An 18,652-nucleotide genomic window follows, 5' to 3' on the forward strand; every position below is an offset into this window, starting at 1 on the left:
AATACTTTTTAATGGATGTCTGTTTCTATTAGCAGAAGATGAGACCGTGGCATGGTTTGACATTAGGTCAATTTAATCTTATTTTACTGTATTAATTGGAGAATATGCTTCCTTCTCTCCCACATATGTATTTGTTTCTCTGTATATTCGAGGTCACATTTCATTTTGAGAAATAAAGTCTGGACATCTTTTGGCATTTGTGTAATTTATAGATTAAATGATTGGCGACCCCCAACCCAGTCTGTAACTAGGCACACAGAATATCACAGGGGGTTTGATGAAGAGGCACAATGTGGGACTGAATCCACGTGATCTCCCGTAAGGATGAAATTTACTATCCCTACTGACAGGTATGAAGGTTTGTAGCAGGGTGACCGTAGTAATGGGATTTAACGCTAAGATCTGTGTGAGGCTTAATAGTCTCAGTAAAAGCATCCCCCACTTTCTCTTTTTCAGAGAAAATGCAGTGTTTACATTGCAGCCTAGTGATAACTTCACTGGCCACTCCTCCAATAGCTGTTAGAGACCCTTCCTGGGTCATGTCTGCCTAAAATGCATCCAAACATTCAGTGTCTCTTCCCTCTGCATGCAGACACTGAACGTTCCTCATAGAGATTCATTGATTCAATTCATCTCTATGAGGAGATGCTGATTGGCCAGGGCTGTGTTTAAATCATGCTGGCTCTGCCCCTGATCTGCCTCTTTGTCAGTCTCAGTTAATCCTATGGGGAAGCACTGTGATTGGATCAGGCCACCACTTCTGATGATGTCAGCAGACTGCTTGTTTTTCTGAGTCTAACAGCATGCAGTTACAGCTTCAGGCTTGAGTAGAGTAAGGATTTTGCTATATTTATGGAGGCATGAGGGGCCCAGGGGGGCTAGATGGTGGTGTTAACACTGTAGGGTCAGGAATACATGTTGGTGTTCCTGACCCTATAGTGATCCTTTAAAATAAATCACTGAGATTGGTAAAAATCAATCCGAGATGGCAACATAAAATCTGGTTTAGGGGCATACCAGATGAGAGTGATGCAACATATATTCCTTTGCTATTTTTATTATCCGATTATTCTTAAAGATTTTTTCTCATACCTGGAAAAATAAATATAATTCTATAAAATGAATTTAGCACAGCATAGCAACTACTGCACGTGCAGAATAGTTGCAGTGGCGGAGAGCAGGAGAACCACCTGTAAGAGTATTCTCCTGCTCAGACCTGTCACTCCGTTATTGACGTTGATCTCTGTTCTGATGGATAGATGAGGGAAACATCCATATATTTTTACTGATAATGAAAAAGCTGCACATTTTCTAGCAATTCTAGCACAGTGAATAGATGAAATCTAATCCTTTTTTAATTTCAATCTAGTACTTTATTACTCGGCTGTTTGTTTTGAAGAGCTCTCGGAAGTCGGATGTACTGCACTTTTAACCTCTGTTACAGAGTGTCATATACGTTCATTATTATGTACATATCGCACACGACCCTATAAAAAGAGCAAGAAAACAAATGAATGGCTTGTCCAATAATGCCACTGCCGCAAAATGATTGATCCTTGCCCGACAGGTTATTATTAATTAATACTGTATGGTCTATTAACTATTCTAGCCCATCACATTCAGATATTTCTTTTGGTTCCTGCATGAGAAATTTATGTATTTTTTTCTCTTTAGCAAAAAGTTCTGGTAGTGTAATTTATATACAATATTCTACAATGCAGTACCGAGTCATAGTCAATGCACTTAAAGGTATTTAAATAAATCTTTATTGACACTATGCCAATAAAGCAATCACACCAGGGTTTCTGCTTCAAGGTAATGTATAGTGTAGTCGTCATGCAGATCAGCTAAGCAGCATTTGACTGGAAACGCTATACTAATATATTTCTCATGATTTGAAGTAATTACCCCTAAAACGAATGTAGACTCAATTTATTGACTTTTATTATTGATTAAAGCGATTTATTCCAAAAAAATTATAATAATCTATAGTGTGTCAGTAAATTTGTTAAAAATATAATTAAACAATTCTGTGATGTGATTTTAAGCTTCATTCTGATACACAAATCCAATATTTTCTATTAATATTTAATACTTTAAGAGCCACAAGTAAAAAAAAAAAAAAGGACTTTTTATGAGCTGAGCTAAAAGAGACACTTAAATCCCTAAACATAGGTAGCCGATAAGAGCAAAATATCGTCATTTCCTCAACAAATATTCATGAGTCCATTTTTTCTCTCATACGTCCAAGTGCTACGCTCAGCATTATTCCCACACACTTTGTATTGTTTTATTTTGTTGTTTTGAGGATATGGGAATTTAGGATTTTAAACCAAAATGGATGAGGCTGAAAAATTCTCCAACTCAATTAGTTTTCCGTAAGTTTAAATTTCCCACAATTCCAGATTTATTAAATAAACCCCCTTGATGGTAGCTGGGGTTGTGTTCTTTTGACCTGCGTTCGTTTTCAGCAACGCACGAAAATGAAAGAGTTACTCCATCTAAAAAAAACTGAGCTTTCACATAACGCTGTTTTTGGTGATTGTGACCCTTTCTGTAATGGTCCACCCTCCTACTGATTAAATAGCACAGCTGGAGGTGCAGTAACAACATCGGCATCTAAGGAGTAAGCCTCTATTTGTGCAACGCTGAACATACAGACTCCAGGCACCACGACCACTTCAAATCACTAAAAGTATATATGGTTCTTGGAGTAACCCTTTACATTTTTTTGGTGACAAAGTTGCTCTTTACGATGAATCCTTACTCTCAAACGCATTGTTGGTAGTAAAACACATTAACTCTGCCCAGTTACATTGGTCAATACAGGTTTAGACGAAGTACAGCAGTGTCTGATATTTTATACAATCTAAAAGCAGAACACCGTTCTCCAGTCACTAGGGTGACAGGTGGCGCATCACAAGCTGTTACTGAACAACATTTCCCATGAGGCTGTATAAAGGCTGGCAAAGCATCGTGGGAGCTTTAAATCTAATTACTGGCTTGATGCATAAAGTCCCTTAAAGAGACATACTTGGAATCCAGTTACAAGTGCCCAAGGACCCAATTGCAAAGGCTGTCCTTCTGTATAAGACCTACATATTTTCTGGGTGCAAGGTACCCTATCCATTTGCTCTTTCGTTCTACCTACCAAACGTTTTGCATTTGGCACGTGGACAATAATTCTGGACTTTTTTTTTTTTCTTCAATAAAAATACATATCATGTTTAAACAAGTTATAAACTATTTATTTTCAAATTCCTTTGACTGTGAGTCGTGTTAGGGGGTTTGTTGAAGAGCTGCTGTCTGTGGGTTGAGATAAGATGCAGATAGCACGCGGCCTCCACATACTTGGTGCATTTGTGTCAGAAGGGGCTCGGGTTGCCCTGGCTTAGTCAGCATTAGCCTTTCGTTGTTTTACGTTTCCAGCGATAATTCCCTAGTCTTGCCCTGTACATTCAGTAACAGGCACCGTGTGTCTATGTCACCGATTGCAGTTGGTTGAAGCACTTATTGGACTGGTTCTAGAATTCACAGCACTAGGTTTCAGGTCACACTGAGGTGGAATGACTCACATACACTTTGGACTCTTACTGACTCTGTCAGGTTGTGACATGTTTCAACAATGTTTACATTTATTGCAGTAGACATTTTTTTTATTTTTTTTTCAATAGTTTTCTTTGATCGAGCTAAAAGTTAAAAGGAATGGTGTAAAGGCGGCATGTCTCTTGTTAAATACCAGATTATTCACACCAGTCGGGCTGGAAATGCATTTTGAGAGGGTCTGCGTGTGGCCAGGTGTTGGGGTACATTGGACAGAACACCAGATAACGTGTAATGTGACACAGAGTTTGAAATACGCCAACTAGACTCGGTGCTCAGATTGCAGGTGCAACGATAGTAAGAACTACAAATGTATTTACGGTAACCGAGTAACTAGTCTCACAAATATTGACTTCGTAGGTCATAGTGGGACAGACCGCACTGGCAAACCCCAGGTTCTCACAGACAGCGATTGTTAAATGCCACAAATGAACTGCCTGAAAAAACAACACTGGATTAACTACACAACTCTGTGACCCAGTCTCAACAGATTGTGTGCATCAGACCTGGGATTTGTTAACATAGGTCATTTTAAGTAGCCTTATAAAAATTAAAAACTGTATATTTATGTGTGCGCTGTTCCTTAGTCTGTAATATGGTCTCAGAATTTTGATCTCTACGGCAGCACCATTCCTGTAAAATGCATGTTCCGGATGTGCCCCCAATTCCTTTTTGTCTTTAGAGCTGGAGTTTATAGCGGGACTGCTGGCACTATTTAAAGGGACACTCCAGGCACCCAGACCACTTCTGCCCATTGGAGTGGTCTGGGTGCCAACTCTCACTACTCTTAACCCTGCAAGTGTAATTATTGCAGTTTTTTATAAACTGCAATAATTACCTTGCAGGGTTAACTCCACCTCTAGTGGCTGTCTACTAGACAGCCACTAGAGGGCACTTCCTGGTTTCTAGCACAGGAAACCTGTGCTAGAGCGTTGCTGGACGTCCTCGCGCTGTGTGAGGACCTCCAGCATCGCTCATTTCCCCATAGGAAAGCATTGAAATGCATTTTCAATGCTTTCCTATGGGGAGCGCTAGTGCGCATGCGCGGCATTGCCGCACATGCGCATTAGGTCTCCCCGGCCGGTGGGCGGGATCAGTCTGTCCGACGCAATCAGAGGGAGGAGCGGCGTGGAGGAAGAAGCAGCGACGTTGGACATCGTCGCTGCCTCAGGTAAGTTACTGAAGGTTTTTTCACCCCTTCAGCAACCGGGGATTGGGGGGTGGGAGGGAGAGGGGACATTCAGTGCCAGGAAAACGGATTGTTTTCCTGGCACTGGAGTTTCCCTTTAACTAAATTTTCGTGTTGTAAAATGTTAAACTGGTACTGTCATTTCTTTGAAAAGGACTGTCCCTCATTCCCTTTCCCCAATGAAGAAATAGTGAATATTAAAAAAGCTCTGTCACCCACACCCCCCTCCAAAATGAGTATTTCATAAAGATAAAAGCTTTATTAAGTACTGACATTGACTGTGTTGGAAGACATATTGAGACAACGTAGAGACTACTTGTAGCAAGATCCAACACAATAGGTTCTAACTCCGCAGAGAATTCGTTATTGCTCACCCATTTGGAACGCTAAGCATTGGGAGATTTAAAACAACATTCTTGTTCGGAATGTTAAAGATTTCTTATTTCTACACACTTGACATTTTCCCTTCAATACACCCGTATTCTGATTGGTTATTCTGTTTCCTGCCTGGTCTTCAAAAATGGCAGATGAGTTTGCTCTGGACGCAGTGCTAGCGTGTGTGTAGATCAATTATAATTCAACTTGCAGCTACTACTAGGATACTTGTGGAAATGTTTTCGACAGGTTGTTGCCTGTCTGCGGTTGGGTGGATAAAGAGGGTATTGGGAGAATACTGGGAGGTCCGCAGAATTTATTCTTTTTTTTTTTTTTTTTTTTTTTTTTTTTTTTTTTTAATCCTATACTAGCATTTTGAGCCTTTGTTACAAAATAATTGTAACATCTAATGATTTATTATCTGTAATAAAGAAATTATAGTTTTCCTTTAATACATGGTAGAATACCTAGACATTTTTCCTGTGTGGCACCTTTGTAGTATGTTTGCAGACTAGCCTAGTTGTTAAAAGCTCCAATTGTTTAACCTATTGTCATCACACAGTTCTTTATTCTATTCCCAGCAGGGTCAGCTAAGATTTACTTTTAAAAAGCCAATACCACGAAAATCATAGTGTTTGGGAATTACCTCTAATAGCCGCCATTAGCACGTTGATTCTCCCTAGGGAGTTCATTACTTAATAAAATGTCCTTTTAAACATCTCTATGCGTATGTCGAATAATATAAAAAAAATAAATATTGCACATTACACATAAAGAAACCATCACGCCTATTCTCTAAACCCATGAATTGTTGGGAATTATCCAAAGAATTGCAATTTTTAAGCCTAAACACAAGCTGAAGAAATTGCAGATTTTGATAGTTTTACTGAACCGGCTGTTTTTACTTTTAAATTTGAAGATCCCATCTAAATTCCAAGTGATTCATGATATAGTGACTAGACCTGCAAGAATCCGATGACATGATAACCTGCAGTCCTTTAATTATCTAGAAATGTGTAATCTAGAGGAAGTCTTCACAGATGTCTTGTATTTAAATAGACCATGTCCTTGCTACGTGTCTTATGTGGTCATTAGGACTGGTAAAGGTAGTTTTTAAACCTTCGGGGGGCTTCAGAGAGCAGGTGATTTTGTGTCGCTCCCTCGCATTGATACATCCACTCTGTCGCTTATTTAAATGCAAATTGTCTTCTTTTGAAATCACCTCCAGCATATCCACCATCTGGTGTCCCCCAGGGGATTTGACACAGACATAGGCCTGCAGGAAGGAGCATGGAGTAGAAGCTCTCTCCGGCCCCAGTAGCATTCTGGGAGCAGGTCTTTCTTCCGCTTCTGATGACCAAGTCATGTATTATTGATTACTTACTTAATCCTGTGGGGCTTCCAAGTGCATATGACGTTGTGAAAAAGAAGTCGAAGAATTCAGCGTCAGCCACACGTGTGACAATGTATCAGGATTATTTACTAAAGTGGGAATTAAAAGTGAATTTCAAATTTAAGGTAAAAGCAGCCAAACTGAAAAAAATAAATACATCTCTAAGTCAGATATGCTGCCAGTTTGACTTCTTTGGCCTTGAATTTGAAACTCACTGTGAATTCTCACATTAGTGATTAACCCTGTGTGGTGTCAGTCTGTATGGATACGATCTTGGTAAACACTGAAAATAAGTTTTTCTTCTCCTCTAAACACGATGTATTAAAAAACAAAAAAGTTGGGAAATGTTCTATTTTTTTTTTCTCTTCCTTTTTTTATGCATTATTATAGAAAATGTTTTCAAATATATAAAATAATAATATAACAGATACAAGGTCTGTCTGGACAGTATCCAGCCATTGTTAATATAACGAAAAACGTTTTGTGCGACATTGTTGTGACCTGGCAGCCAAGGAGAGTGGACCGGAATGCGCATGCGTGTACAATGACGACTTCACCGCGCTAGTCAGTGAGCATGTGCACTGTGTGGCCGTGGCATTCAAAATGGCCGAGCGTTAGATTGAACATTCCTCCGTGGAAAGGATTCGGATGATTCAGAAGGCATTTGGGAACAATGCAATGAGTGCAGCACAAATAAAATCACCCAGGGGACTCAGTCACCTTACACTCCAGATTTGGCACCCTGCAGATTCAGGCTTTTCCCAAAACAAAAATCAAACTTTGAAAGGGAAAGGGTACACATTTCAGAGCGTCAGTGAGAGTCAGGTAAATACGACGAGGCAGCTGATGGCGATTCCATCAGAGATTTTGCTGAGTGTTTTGAACAGTGGAAGAGATGCTGGGTGAACTGTGTGAGGTCCCAAGATGCCTACTTTAAAGGGGACTGAGGAGTCATTGTTCGATGTACAACGTTTCTCATATCATGCGTCTTCTTTAATAAATGCCTCTATATTTCATATTACTTTCCAGACAGACCTCGTATATTAAAGGGACACTGTATGCACCCGCACCACTTCAGCTAATTGAAGTAGTCTGGGTGCTGTGACCCTTTTGCACTGAGTGCTGCAATGTAGAAAATTGTAATTCCAGAGAACTGGAATGTTTACATTGTAGCTCTAAGTCTGCCCTCAGTGGCTATCTAACAGAGGGCGTCCTGGAATCCAAACACACTGTTGGACGCATCACGGACCTCCAGCGTCAGATTTTCCCCATAGGAAAGCATTAAATAATGCTTTCCTACGAGGAGGTCTAATGCATGAGCGGCCATTGGCTGACATCGAGGGACACCGGATTCAGGTAACTGGCTGAAGGGGTTTTAACCCCTTCAGCCCTGCGGGAGGGGGAAGCGCGAAAGAGAAGAGAGAAGAGTTTTCCTTACACTATAGGATCCCTTTAACTGGATTAAAAAAAAAAATGCTGGTTTTCTTGTCTGATCCTTCTCACTGTGGGAATCAGAAGAGGCTGAACATTTTTAGCCAATCGCTGCTCTTCCTTAGAAAAATGTGGGAGTTACACTGAGCTTCATTGCACAGGATGCAAAGAGTACATTTTTGTACTACGTCACTTTGGTGCTTTAAAGGGGAACTGTCAGTTTTCAGGATTTTTAATACTATGCTTACTCAGCCTCTATAATTAACCACCCTATATTTGTGCAGCATGAAAAATAAAATTTAAATGTAGAAATCTCTCCATCTTTATCCTGCAGCTAGGCGACTCCATCTTAGCTCCTTGTCAGACATTGTTATAAGTTCTGTCCTTTACACCTGGCATTTAGTATAGAGAAAGCATACAGAAAAGAGGAGAAATTAAACAATGTGTTCCTATTTCTCCCTATTTGCAGTATATTCTCTGGCTGGGATTTAGCGAGATGAGATTTCTAGCGCTTGCCAGGTGTAGGTAGGCAGCTTGAACAACCCGAACCAGAGCCTCTTCTTACTGGTTGTGAATAGATACTATCCAAATAATGATGGGAAGCACGCCTTGTGGATGTCATCAGATTCAGGTCAGAATGAGTCAATATTAAAAAAAAGAGAGGAATATAGTGTAGTATGTTACTGTTGTAAGTGAAGTAGACAAGAGAAATACACTTACAGCTTTTTGGAAATCTACTCCGTCTCCGCTCCAAATATGTATGTCTGGGTGATACAATCCCGCCTATGGATATGCTTGTAGCCTTGATCCTATAATAAATGTTATCTTGGGCTGATGTCTGATAGGAGGTATATGTGGATATGGCCCCTATGAGGTCTGATAGAAGGTATATGAGGATACGGCCCCTATGAGGTCTGATAAAAGGTATATGAGGGTACGGCCCCTATAAGGTCTGGTAGGAGGTATATGTGGATACAGCCCCTATAAGGTCTGATAGGAAGTATATGTGGATACGGCCCCTATGAGGTCTGATAGGAGGTATATGTGGATACAGCCCCTATGAGGTCTGATAGGAGGTATATGTGGATACGACCCCTATGAGGTCTAATAGAAGGTATATGAGGATACGGCCCCTATAAGGTCTGATAGGAGGTATATGTGGATACAGCCCCTATGAGTTCTGATAGGAGGTATATGTGGATACAGCCCCTATAAGGTCTGATAGGAGGGAGGTATATGTGGATACTGCCCCTATAAGGTCTGATAGGAGGGAGGTATATGTGGATACGGCCCCTATAATAGTGTTAGTCCTCGTTCAGGTACGTAGTAACACATTCACTAAAGAAATAAAACAAAATATAGTGCTCTCAGTTTATTGATATGTAGGAAATTTAATAAATTATTGATTTTAAACATTATTTTTTGCTGCAACTGTTTCATTTTAGCCTGTTTTTTACTAGCGCAAATTTGCAAATTAACCAACTGGAATCACATGGCCTGTTACCTCCTCTGTCATTGGATCTTACAGAATTTACCTACATGTGTAATTTTTGTCTTTTTCCCCACTAGTTGCAAAGCTGGGATAGCTGAAGATGTCGGAGAATGCTCTGGAAGCAGAAGACAAGCCCCCAGCTCCACCCCTGCGGATCACAAGCACATTCATTGGTGGCAGTGCCAAGGTTCCAAACCATGGTTCCAAACCCCTGCCCCCCAACCCTGGGGATAAAAAGAATATTTTTCGCTCCATCTTCCCTGGGACAGGAGGTAAAAGTAGGGCTTGTCATTTTGCATCAGTGTTTGTCTACATTACTTGCATTAGGTTTTTTTTTTTTTACTCAAATCTGCACTACTTGTAAATCCAAGATCACTTTTTTTGATTTTTAATATTCTGTTTACTTATCTCTATACGTAAAAGATATGTTAGATCTGTGAGGTCCAGTCAAATGCCGCACATGAAGAAACCTTTGACAATTGACGATTTGATTTAGGCATGATTGACAATAGGTTACCTGGGAACAGCCCTGGGCTGCCTAAGGCGCATGTGCTGGGGTTGTAACTAGCCCCTGGTATAAAAATGGAAATATCTCTGCACATACATATTCCTACCACCTTGACCACTCCCAAAAGCGGACGTGATCATGGTGGTTAGAGGAACCCTTTACTATTTATCTCTAAAAGAATTGGTTTACAATAGAAAATTACTTAATCCACAAATTCTCTATGGAAAAGGTAGTCTCGGGTAGGTGGGTAGGAGAGCACTGTTAAAGTGTCACAACTGCTGTCCATCCCTTCCCTCTCCTGTCCTTCACTGGCCATCTCCATATATAACTCTACTCTTACATCTGCCTTGAACACTGCAGCGCCACTCCAAACCAGCACCTCAAGGAGGACCCGCCCCCAACCATGGCATACTAAATCAACGCGCTACCTGCAAAGATGCTCCCGTTGTGCTGAACGCTCCTGGAGGAAGTCTCGTACCCAATCAGACTTTCTCCATTATAGATTCATATTCTGTTCATACAGTGCAGCCCTTGCCCTTGCCAAACAGTACTATTTTTCCTCTCTCATTAGTTCATGTTCCCGCAACCCCAGGCGTCTCTTTGACACCTTTAATTCTCTTCTTCGCCCTGCTGTGGCCACCCCCAAAACTAACCTTACTTCTGATAACTTTGCATGTTACTTCACTGACAAGATTGAACAGCTAAGGAAAGAATTCTCCCCTCCTTGCCTTTCTGTTTCTCAATCACACATAAATCATGCCTTTCCTACCCTTCAGACATTCTCCCCAGCTACTGACCAAGAGGTGGCTGCTCTTCTTTGCTCCTCTCGCCCCACCACTTGCCCGCTCGATCCTGTCCCATCTCACCTTATCAGATCTCTCTCCACTTGTCTCGTGCCTTCTCTAACACACATCTTCAACTGCTCGCTCTCTTCTGGCATCGTCCCTGCTGACCTTAAACATGCCACTGTAGTACCTATACTAAAAAAAACATCCCTCGACCCATCCACCCTTTCTAACTACCGTCCCATATCCCTGCTCCCTTTTTCCTCAAAGCTTCTGGAAAGACTTGTCTTTACCCGTGTGTCTCATTTCCTCAATTCCAACTCTCTCCTTGACCCCCTTCAATCTGGCTTCCGCCCTCTCCACTCTACAGAGACTGCCCTTATCAAAGTCACTAACGACCTAATCACAGCTAAATCCAAAGGCCACTACTCCATACTAATTCTTCTTGACCTCTCAGCGGCCTTTGACACCGTTGATCATGCTCTCCTTCTTCAAACTCTTCAATCGCTTGGTCTCTGTGGCTCTGTCCTCTCATGGCTTTCCTCTTATCTCTCCCAACGCTCATTCAGTGTCTCCTTTTCTAATGATACCTCCTCCCCTCGCCCTGTCTCGGTTGGAGTCCCCCAAGGCTATTTTCTCTTTATACTGCCTCTCTTGGCAAACTTATTACCTCTTTTGGATTCCACTACCACCTGTACGCTGATGACACCCAGCTATATCTCTCCTCCCCGGACCTCTCCCCTGCTGTCCTGCAACGTGTCACTGCTTGCCTTTCTTCCATCTCTGACTGGATGTCCTCTCGCTTTCTGAAACTCAATCTCTCAAAAACTGAGCTCCTTGTCTTTCCTCCTCCTAATACTGATCCTCCTCTTTCGCTCTCCCTTCAAGTTTGTGGTACCAACATCAGTCCATCCTTGCAAGCGCGCTGTCTTGGCGTCATACTTGACTCTGGTCTCACCTTTGAGCCTCACATCCAGCATGTTGCCAAATCCTGTAGATTCCATCTTAAAAACATAGCCCGCATCCGCCCCTTTCTTGCACCAGATACTACCAAGGAGCTTGTCCATGCTCTAGTAATTTCCCGCATGGATTACTGTAACCCTCTCCTGATTGGTCTTCCCAAAAGCCGTACTGCACCCCTACAGTCCGTAATGAATGCTGCTGCTAGACTGATTTTCCTCTCTAGTCGTTTCTCTCACACCTCACCCCTCTGCCAGTCCTTACATTGGCTTCCTGTATGCTATAGGAGTCAATTCAAGGTACTAACTCACACCTATAAAGCACTGAACAACTCTAGCCCCTCTTATACCGTGTTTCTCCGAAAATAAGACCGGGTCTTATATTAATTTTAGTCACAAAAAACACACTAGGGCTTATTTTCAGGGTAGGGCTTATTTATTTACGGTACCGGTATGTACATTGAACCCCCCTTTAATTAATCCACCCCCCCTTTAATTAATCCACCCCCCCTTTAATTAATCCACCCCCCCTTTAATAAATCCACCCCCTCTAATTAATCCACCCCCTCTAATTAATCCACCCCCCTTTAATAAATCCACCCCCTCTAATTAATCCACCCCCTTTAATTAATCCACCACCCCTTTAATTAATCCACCACCCCTTTAATTAATCCACCCGCCCTTTAATTAATCCACCTGCCCTTTAATTAATCCACCTGCCCTTTAATTAATCCACCCGCCCTTTAATTAATTCACCCCCCTTTAATTAATCCACCCCCTCTAATTAATACACCCCCCCCTCTAATTAATCCACACACCCCTAATTAACCCACCCCCTCTAATTAATCCACCACCCCTTTAATTAATCCACCACCCCTTTAATTAATCCACCCCCCTTTAATTAATTCACCCTCCCTCTAATTAATCCACCACCCCTCTAATTAATCCACCACCCCTTTAATTAATCCACCCTCCCTTTAATTAATTCACCCCCCCTTTAATTAATTCATCCCCCCTTTAATTAATTCATCCCCCCCTTTAATTAATTCATCCCCCCCTTTAATTAATTCATTCCCCCCCCCTTAATTAATTCACCCCCCCCCCTTTAATTAATTAAGTCCCAGACATAAAATACCGGTATCTACTCACAGTTCAAAGAGTCCGACCACTGGGTGCCTCACCGCCCGGAATGGATCCTTCCGCTGAAGATCCGTGAAGGCAGACGGACGGCGCTGCGCACGTCGTCATCACGCTGCGCGATGCCGCGGCCCGCAACGCTCCTCCCTCTCCTCCTCATAGAAGAAGGAAGTCCCGCCGGGCCGCAAAGGTAAAATGCCTAGGTCTTATTTTCGGGGTAGGGCTTATATTGCAGCCCACCCCGAAAATTCGGCTAGGGCTTATTTTCGGGGTAGGTCTTATTTTCGGGGAAACACGGTATCTCCTCACAGATCCATAGGTATGTCCCTTCTCGGTCTCTCCGCTCTGCCCGTGACCACCTCCTGTCCGTTGTCCGCACTCGTACGGCCAACTCGCGCTTGCAGGACTTCTCGCGGGCAGCTCCCTTCCTATGGAATAGCCTGCCTACCACCATCAGACTCTCCCCTAGTCTTGCATCTTTTAAGAAGTGCCTTAAAACCAGGGGTGTATCCTGGTTTTGTGCTGCCCTAGGCAGGACAAAACTCAGGCGCCCCCTCACCCCCCCCCCCCGCCACCCCCACCCAACCCTTCCCCCGCCTTCTAAATACACACACACTGACAGATACGCATCCATTAGCTAACTGTTAGCTAATGGATGCGTATCTGTCAGTGTGTGTGTGTGAGTGTATGAGTGTGTCTGTGTGTGAGTGTGTCTGTTAGTGAGTGTGAGTGTGTCTGTTAGTGAGTGTGTCTGTTAGTGAGTGTGTGAGTGTGTCTGTTAGCTGCTAACAGACACACTCACACACTCACTAACAGACACACTCACACACACTGACATACACACACTAACAGACACACACAGTCAGACACACACACACTCTAACAGACACACTCTCACACACACACACTCTAACAGACAAACACACACTCACACTCACTAACAGACACACACTAACAGACACACTCACACACACTAACAGACACACTCACACACACTAACAGACACACACAGTCAGACACACTCACACACACTCTCACACTCACTAACAGACACACACACACACACACTAACAGACACACTCACACACACACTAACAGACACACTCACACACACTAACAGACACACACAGTCAGACACACTCACACACACTAACAGACACACACACACACACACTAACAGACACACTCACTCACATTAACTCATTTTTTTTTTATTTACCCCCCCAGCCTCCTTACCTTTGGGAATGCTGGGGGGGTTCTCCCTCTCCCTGGGGTCTAGTGGGGCTGCCGGTCGGGCTGCTGGGCTGGTTGCTGGGCGGGCGGCTGGCGAGGGAGCACTTCCTCTGAGCTGTCTGCTCAGCTCCCTCGCGCGCCGCAGAGTGAGGCTGGGAGGCGGAGCCGGAATATGACGTCATATTCCGGCTCCCAGCCTCACTCTGCGGCGCGCGAGGGAGCTGAGCAGACAGCTCAGAGGAAGTGCTCCCTCGCCAGCCGCCCGCCCAGCAACCAGGCCAGCCCAGCAGCCACCAGCCCAGGATGTCTGTTAGCCGCAAGGCTAACAAGGCATTTGCCCTGGGCGTTTGGGGGCGGCTTTTTTTGCCGCCCCCTGGAAAATGCCGCCCAAGGCAAATGCCTTGTTTGCCTCGCGGCAAATACACCCCTGCTTAAAACCCATCTCTTTAGGAAAGCTTATGGCCTCCAAGACTAACCAATACTTCACATACCTGTCTCTTGCCCTCTCCTAAAGGGCAGTCCACCTTATTTGATTGCAAATTCCTGTCCTAATGTGTTTTACACCCCACCTCCTATAGAATGTAAGCTCGATCAAGCAGGGTCCTGTTCAACCTATTGTTTCCTGTAAGTTTATTTGTAATTGTCCTATTTATAGTTAAATCCCCTCTCATAATATTGTAAAGCGCTACGGAATCTGTTGGCGCTATATAAATTGCAATAATAATAATAAAGTGAGATTTCCATGGGAAAGCAAGCAAGTCTTATGGCTTGACTGGTGTGTGTATTTGCGTTTAGCAATATATTAAATATATATATATATATATATATATATATATTTATTTATTTTTTAATTTATTATTATTTATATTTTTTTAATCTGTCTGTGAACCTGTTCCAAGCATGCTCCTGTATTTTACTTTCTGATTGGCTGCTCATTTTCCAGTCTCTGTAACTTGTTTTACAAATTTTTGTGTGTTATGGGAAATAGGAGGCTGTCCGTTATGTCCCTTTCCTGCGTGATTGGTTTAGTGGTATGTTGGAAGAAATGAATTGTTCAGTAATCAGATAAGTGCAACAAAAACATCTTTAACCCCTTAAGGACACAGCTTCAGTTTGTGACACAAGAAATTATTGTGCTGTGTGTGTTCAACTGTAATCCCCATCGTTCTCATGTGTTGCACCAGCAATGTTCTATACTGATTTCTAAAGAGTAAAAAGGGTTTAATTTGATGTGGCATATACATATCTAAATTGTCATGTGTAAACCTATATCTAAACACTTTTTTGTCACACTTTTGGTAGTAATAATAATGTGTGCATAATTAGTGCAAAAAAATCGGATATAGGAAAAGGTACAGCTATACTATAGATCAATATAATTAAATAGGGGCGGCAACAAAACACCAGCAAACGACTGAATTGAGCAATGAACTCACAATAAACCAAAAGGTGTGTGCACTCCCAATGAAAAATCACAGACTAAATAGTTAAATATAAAAGTATAAATCTTTTAATAATCATCAAATAAAAAAAAACTATCATAAAATAATTCAAAAGCTGTTTCACAACCTCCCTAATGGTTATACCCACACTGGAATACTGGAAATAGAGTTAGACATCGTAATAATGGTTAGAAACACACAAAATAGCAACAAAGTATAAAACAGTTAATTAAATACTCAGCATAGTATCCATATACAACAAAGTTGATAGATATGCTCAGCTTTAGACATTTCAAAGAATAATATAAAAATACATCAATGATATGGATAATATGCCAAAAGAAACATACACAACAAAAAATATAAATACATCAAATAATATATAAAACAAAAACAACCAATAAATGGAAAAATAAATTAAAAGTACCTGACCTCGGTGTGGGCCCCCACCAGAGGTAGAAATAAAATGCAAGTCACACCGAGGTCAGGTACTTTTTATTTATTTTTCCATTTATTGTTTTTTTTTTTTTTTTTTTTTATATATTATTTGATGTATTTATATTTTTTGTTGTGTTTGTTTCTTTTGGCATATTATCCATATCATTGATGTATTTTATATGATTTTTTGACAAAGTGTGTTTTGCTGTTTTGTTTTGGTTTTTGCATACACATATAAAACAATGTTGTAATGTGTAAATTGTAAACCTGATGTTTGCTACTCCTGTACAAAGCCCCAAATTATGTTCAGCTCCATCTTCTGATTACAACAGAGACCTTTGCCACAATCCCATGACACTACAATGCCATAAAAGAGACCGGGCTTTTTAAATTAGCACTATAGTCACCAAAATAAGTTAAGCTTAATGAAGCATTGTTGGGGTATAGATCATGCCCCTTCAGTCTCACTGCTTAATTTGTTTACATTTAGGAGTTAAATCACTTTGTTTATGCAGCCCCTGTCACACCTCCCTGCATGTGACTTGCACAGTCTTCCTAAACACTTCCTGTAAAGTGAGACACTTCCTTTACTGCAAATTCTTTTTTTTTTTTCTTTCGTTTATTTATTTTTATAGAATCACTTATCTCCTGCATTGTTAATTTCCTGCTAGACCCTGCAGGTGCCTCCTGTGTATGATTACAGTTCAGTTTACAGAGCAGGAGAGAACACCTTTTAAAGTAAGTTAACATCTTATTGAAAATTAAACATTTTTTTCATGCAAGCTGTGAGAGTCACAGCCAGGGAAGGTATGGCTAGGGCTACATACACAGAGACATAAGTAATTTAACTCCTAAATGGCCGAGAATTGACAAATTTGACTTCAGAGGCATGATCGATACATTAACACTGCTTCATTAAGCTAAAGTTTTTTGGGGGCATTGTAGCCCCCAAATAGTTACATAGTTCAATTTACTCCATAAATGCATCCCATTTGTAAAAACAGATACCATGGGGTATGTCGTATGGTATATTTTGAATGTTAAAGGGACACTATAGTCACCAGAACAACTATAGCTTAATGTAGTTGTTTTGGTGAGAATAGTCAGCCCCTATAGGCTTTTTGCTGTAAACACTGTGTTTTCAGATAAAAGGCAGTGTTTACATTACAGCCTAGGAAAAACTCTAGTGGCTACTCCTCTGACTGCCGTTCAGCGTCTCTGAATGCTACCCATAGAGATGCATTGATTCAAGGAGTTGCGTTTGGCCCCGTCCCCTGCCTCCTTGGCTGAGCTCATCAGAATTGATTATTTCAGCCAAACCATTGTTTTCCTATGGCAAAGCATTGTGATTGACTGAGATCATCAATTCTGATAAGGTCAGACAAGGAGGCGGATCGGGGGCTGGGCCAATGCCGGTGGACCTGCATGGCGCTGGAAAAAAGGTGATTTTTTTTTTTAAGGAGGGGCAGGGGGCGAACATGTGTTTTAACACTATATGGTCAGGAATACAAAGTGTTCCATTAATACAGAGCCATATTTTCACCAATTACTTTCAGAGTGTATGAAATTATTATATTTAGTGAAGTAGATTTGGGCCACTGTAATAAATCACTAAATTGTGCTCCGCTAAATCACCTAAGTATAGCATGACACATACAGGGACAAATCATTTTTCTCTTTTGTCCAATATAATGCCAGTACAGTAAATGCAGTATTTGTCTGTGTTTGTTATCAAGAGGCATTTTAAACACCACAACGTGTGCAGCTGGTCCTATAGGTTATAGTGAGTCTTTCAATGCCATATTCCCTAGGACTAGGATATCCCTAGCATAGCCCATACATTGTTAAACACAAATCTGTACACCAGTCAAGCCATAAGACTTGCTTTTCTCACAGAAATCTAAACTTTGCAGTGATGTTACTACTAAAAGGGATTCTGGGTAGGCATATGCAAATGAGTTCAACAAAGAATCAAATTTTTGCCGCAGTATTCCATTTTAAACATGGATTCCTTGGAGTTTATGTTTGCTGTATACAACAGCTTTGAGACACAACTCAGAAAGAGGTGCAAATCCAGTGAACCACATGTTGAACTAATTTGCATATGCCCACCCAGAATCCCTTGCAGTAGTAACATCACTGCAAAGTTGAGAAAAGCAAGTCTAATGGCTTGACTGGTGTGCAGATTTGTGTTTAGCAATGTATTGACTATCCACTGACGCAGGTGGAAAGGGTTTTCAGTCACAATTTTTTACCCCACCATAACTTTGTTGGTGTCTACTCCACAATATCACTAGAAAGACATAGCTCACTCTTACTGATGAAGCTCAAGGTGGGGGTGGAAGAGTCCCTTATCCAGGGAGATTTTCCCAGGATTATGGTTACAGAATCAATCCCTGGTAGTCAGGATTAGTCTGAAAAGAAGGCAGACTTCTCCGTAAAGGCACAATTGGAGCCGGTACAACCTTGATGGAACAAATACCTTGCACAAACCTGAGTTCGAGGGGTTAATACTTCAGTAAATGTTTGAAATGGGGGTCAGCTGGAACATTTCTGTGTGAAGCCTAGAAATCGCTCGTTGTCAGCATTTTCCACACAGGATAATTTAATATTCTTCTTCTTGCATTGAATGTGTCATGCCATGACAGTTCTGCTAGGTCGGTTTAA

General features: G+C 41.6%; 1 protein-coding gene across 2 annotated transcripts in view; it reads left to right on the forward strand.

Moving 5' to 3' along the window:
• The window catches only part of PAK1 (p21 (RAC1) activated kinase 1), a 52,906-nt gene that overhangs the window by 2,588 nt on the left and 31,666 nt on the right, over positions 1 to 18,652 (forward strand). The window contains exon 2 of one of the 2 annotated variants that reach the window (XM_063431486.1): positions 9,561 to 9,755. In XM_063431486.1, coding sequence (XP_063287556.1) covers positions 9,584 to 9,755 — 172 coding nt within the window. In that variant the 5' untranslated portion in view covers positions 9,561 to 9,583. Of the gene's footprint in view, positions 1 to 9,560; positions 9,756 to 16,656; positions 16,724 to 18,652 lie in introns of those variants that run through there. The other variant, XM_063431495.1, reaches the window with a different exon arrangement.

The sequence above is a fragment of the Pelobates fuscus genome, chromosome 1 (assembly GCF_036172605.1).
Source record: "Pelobates fuscus isolate aPelFus1 chromosome 1, aPelFus1.pri, whole genome shotgun sequence".
NCBI lineage: Eukaryota > Metazoa > Chordata > Amphibia > Anura > Pelobatidae > Pelobates > Pelobates fuscus.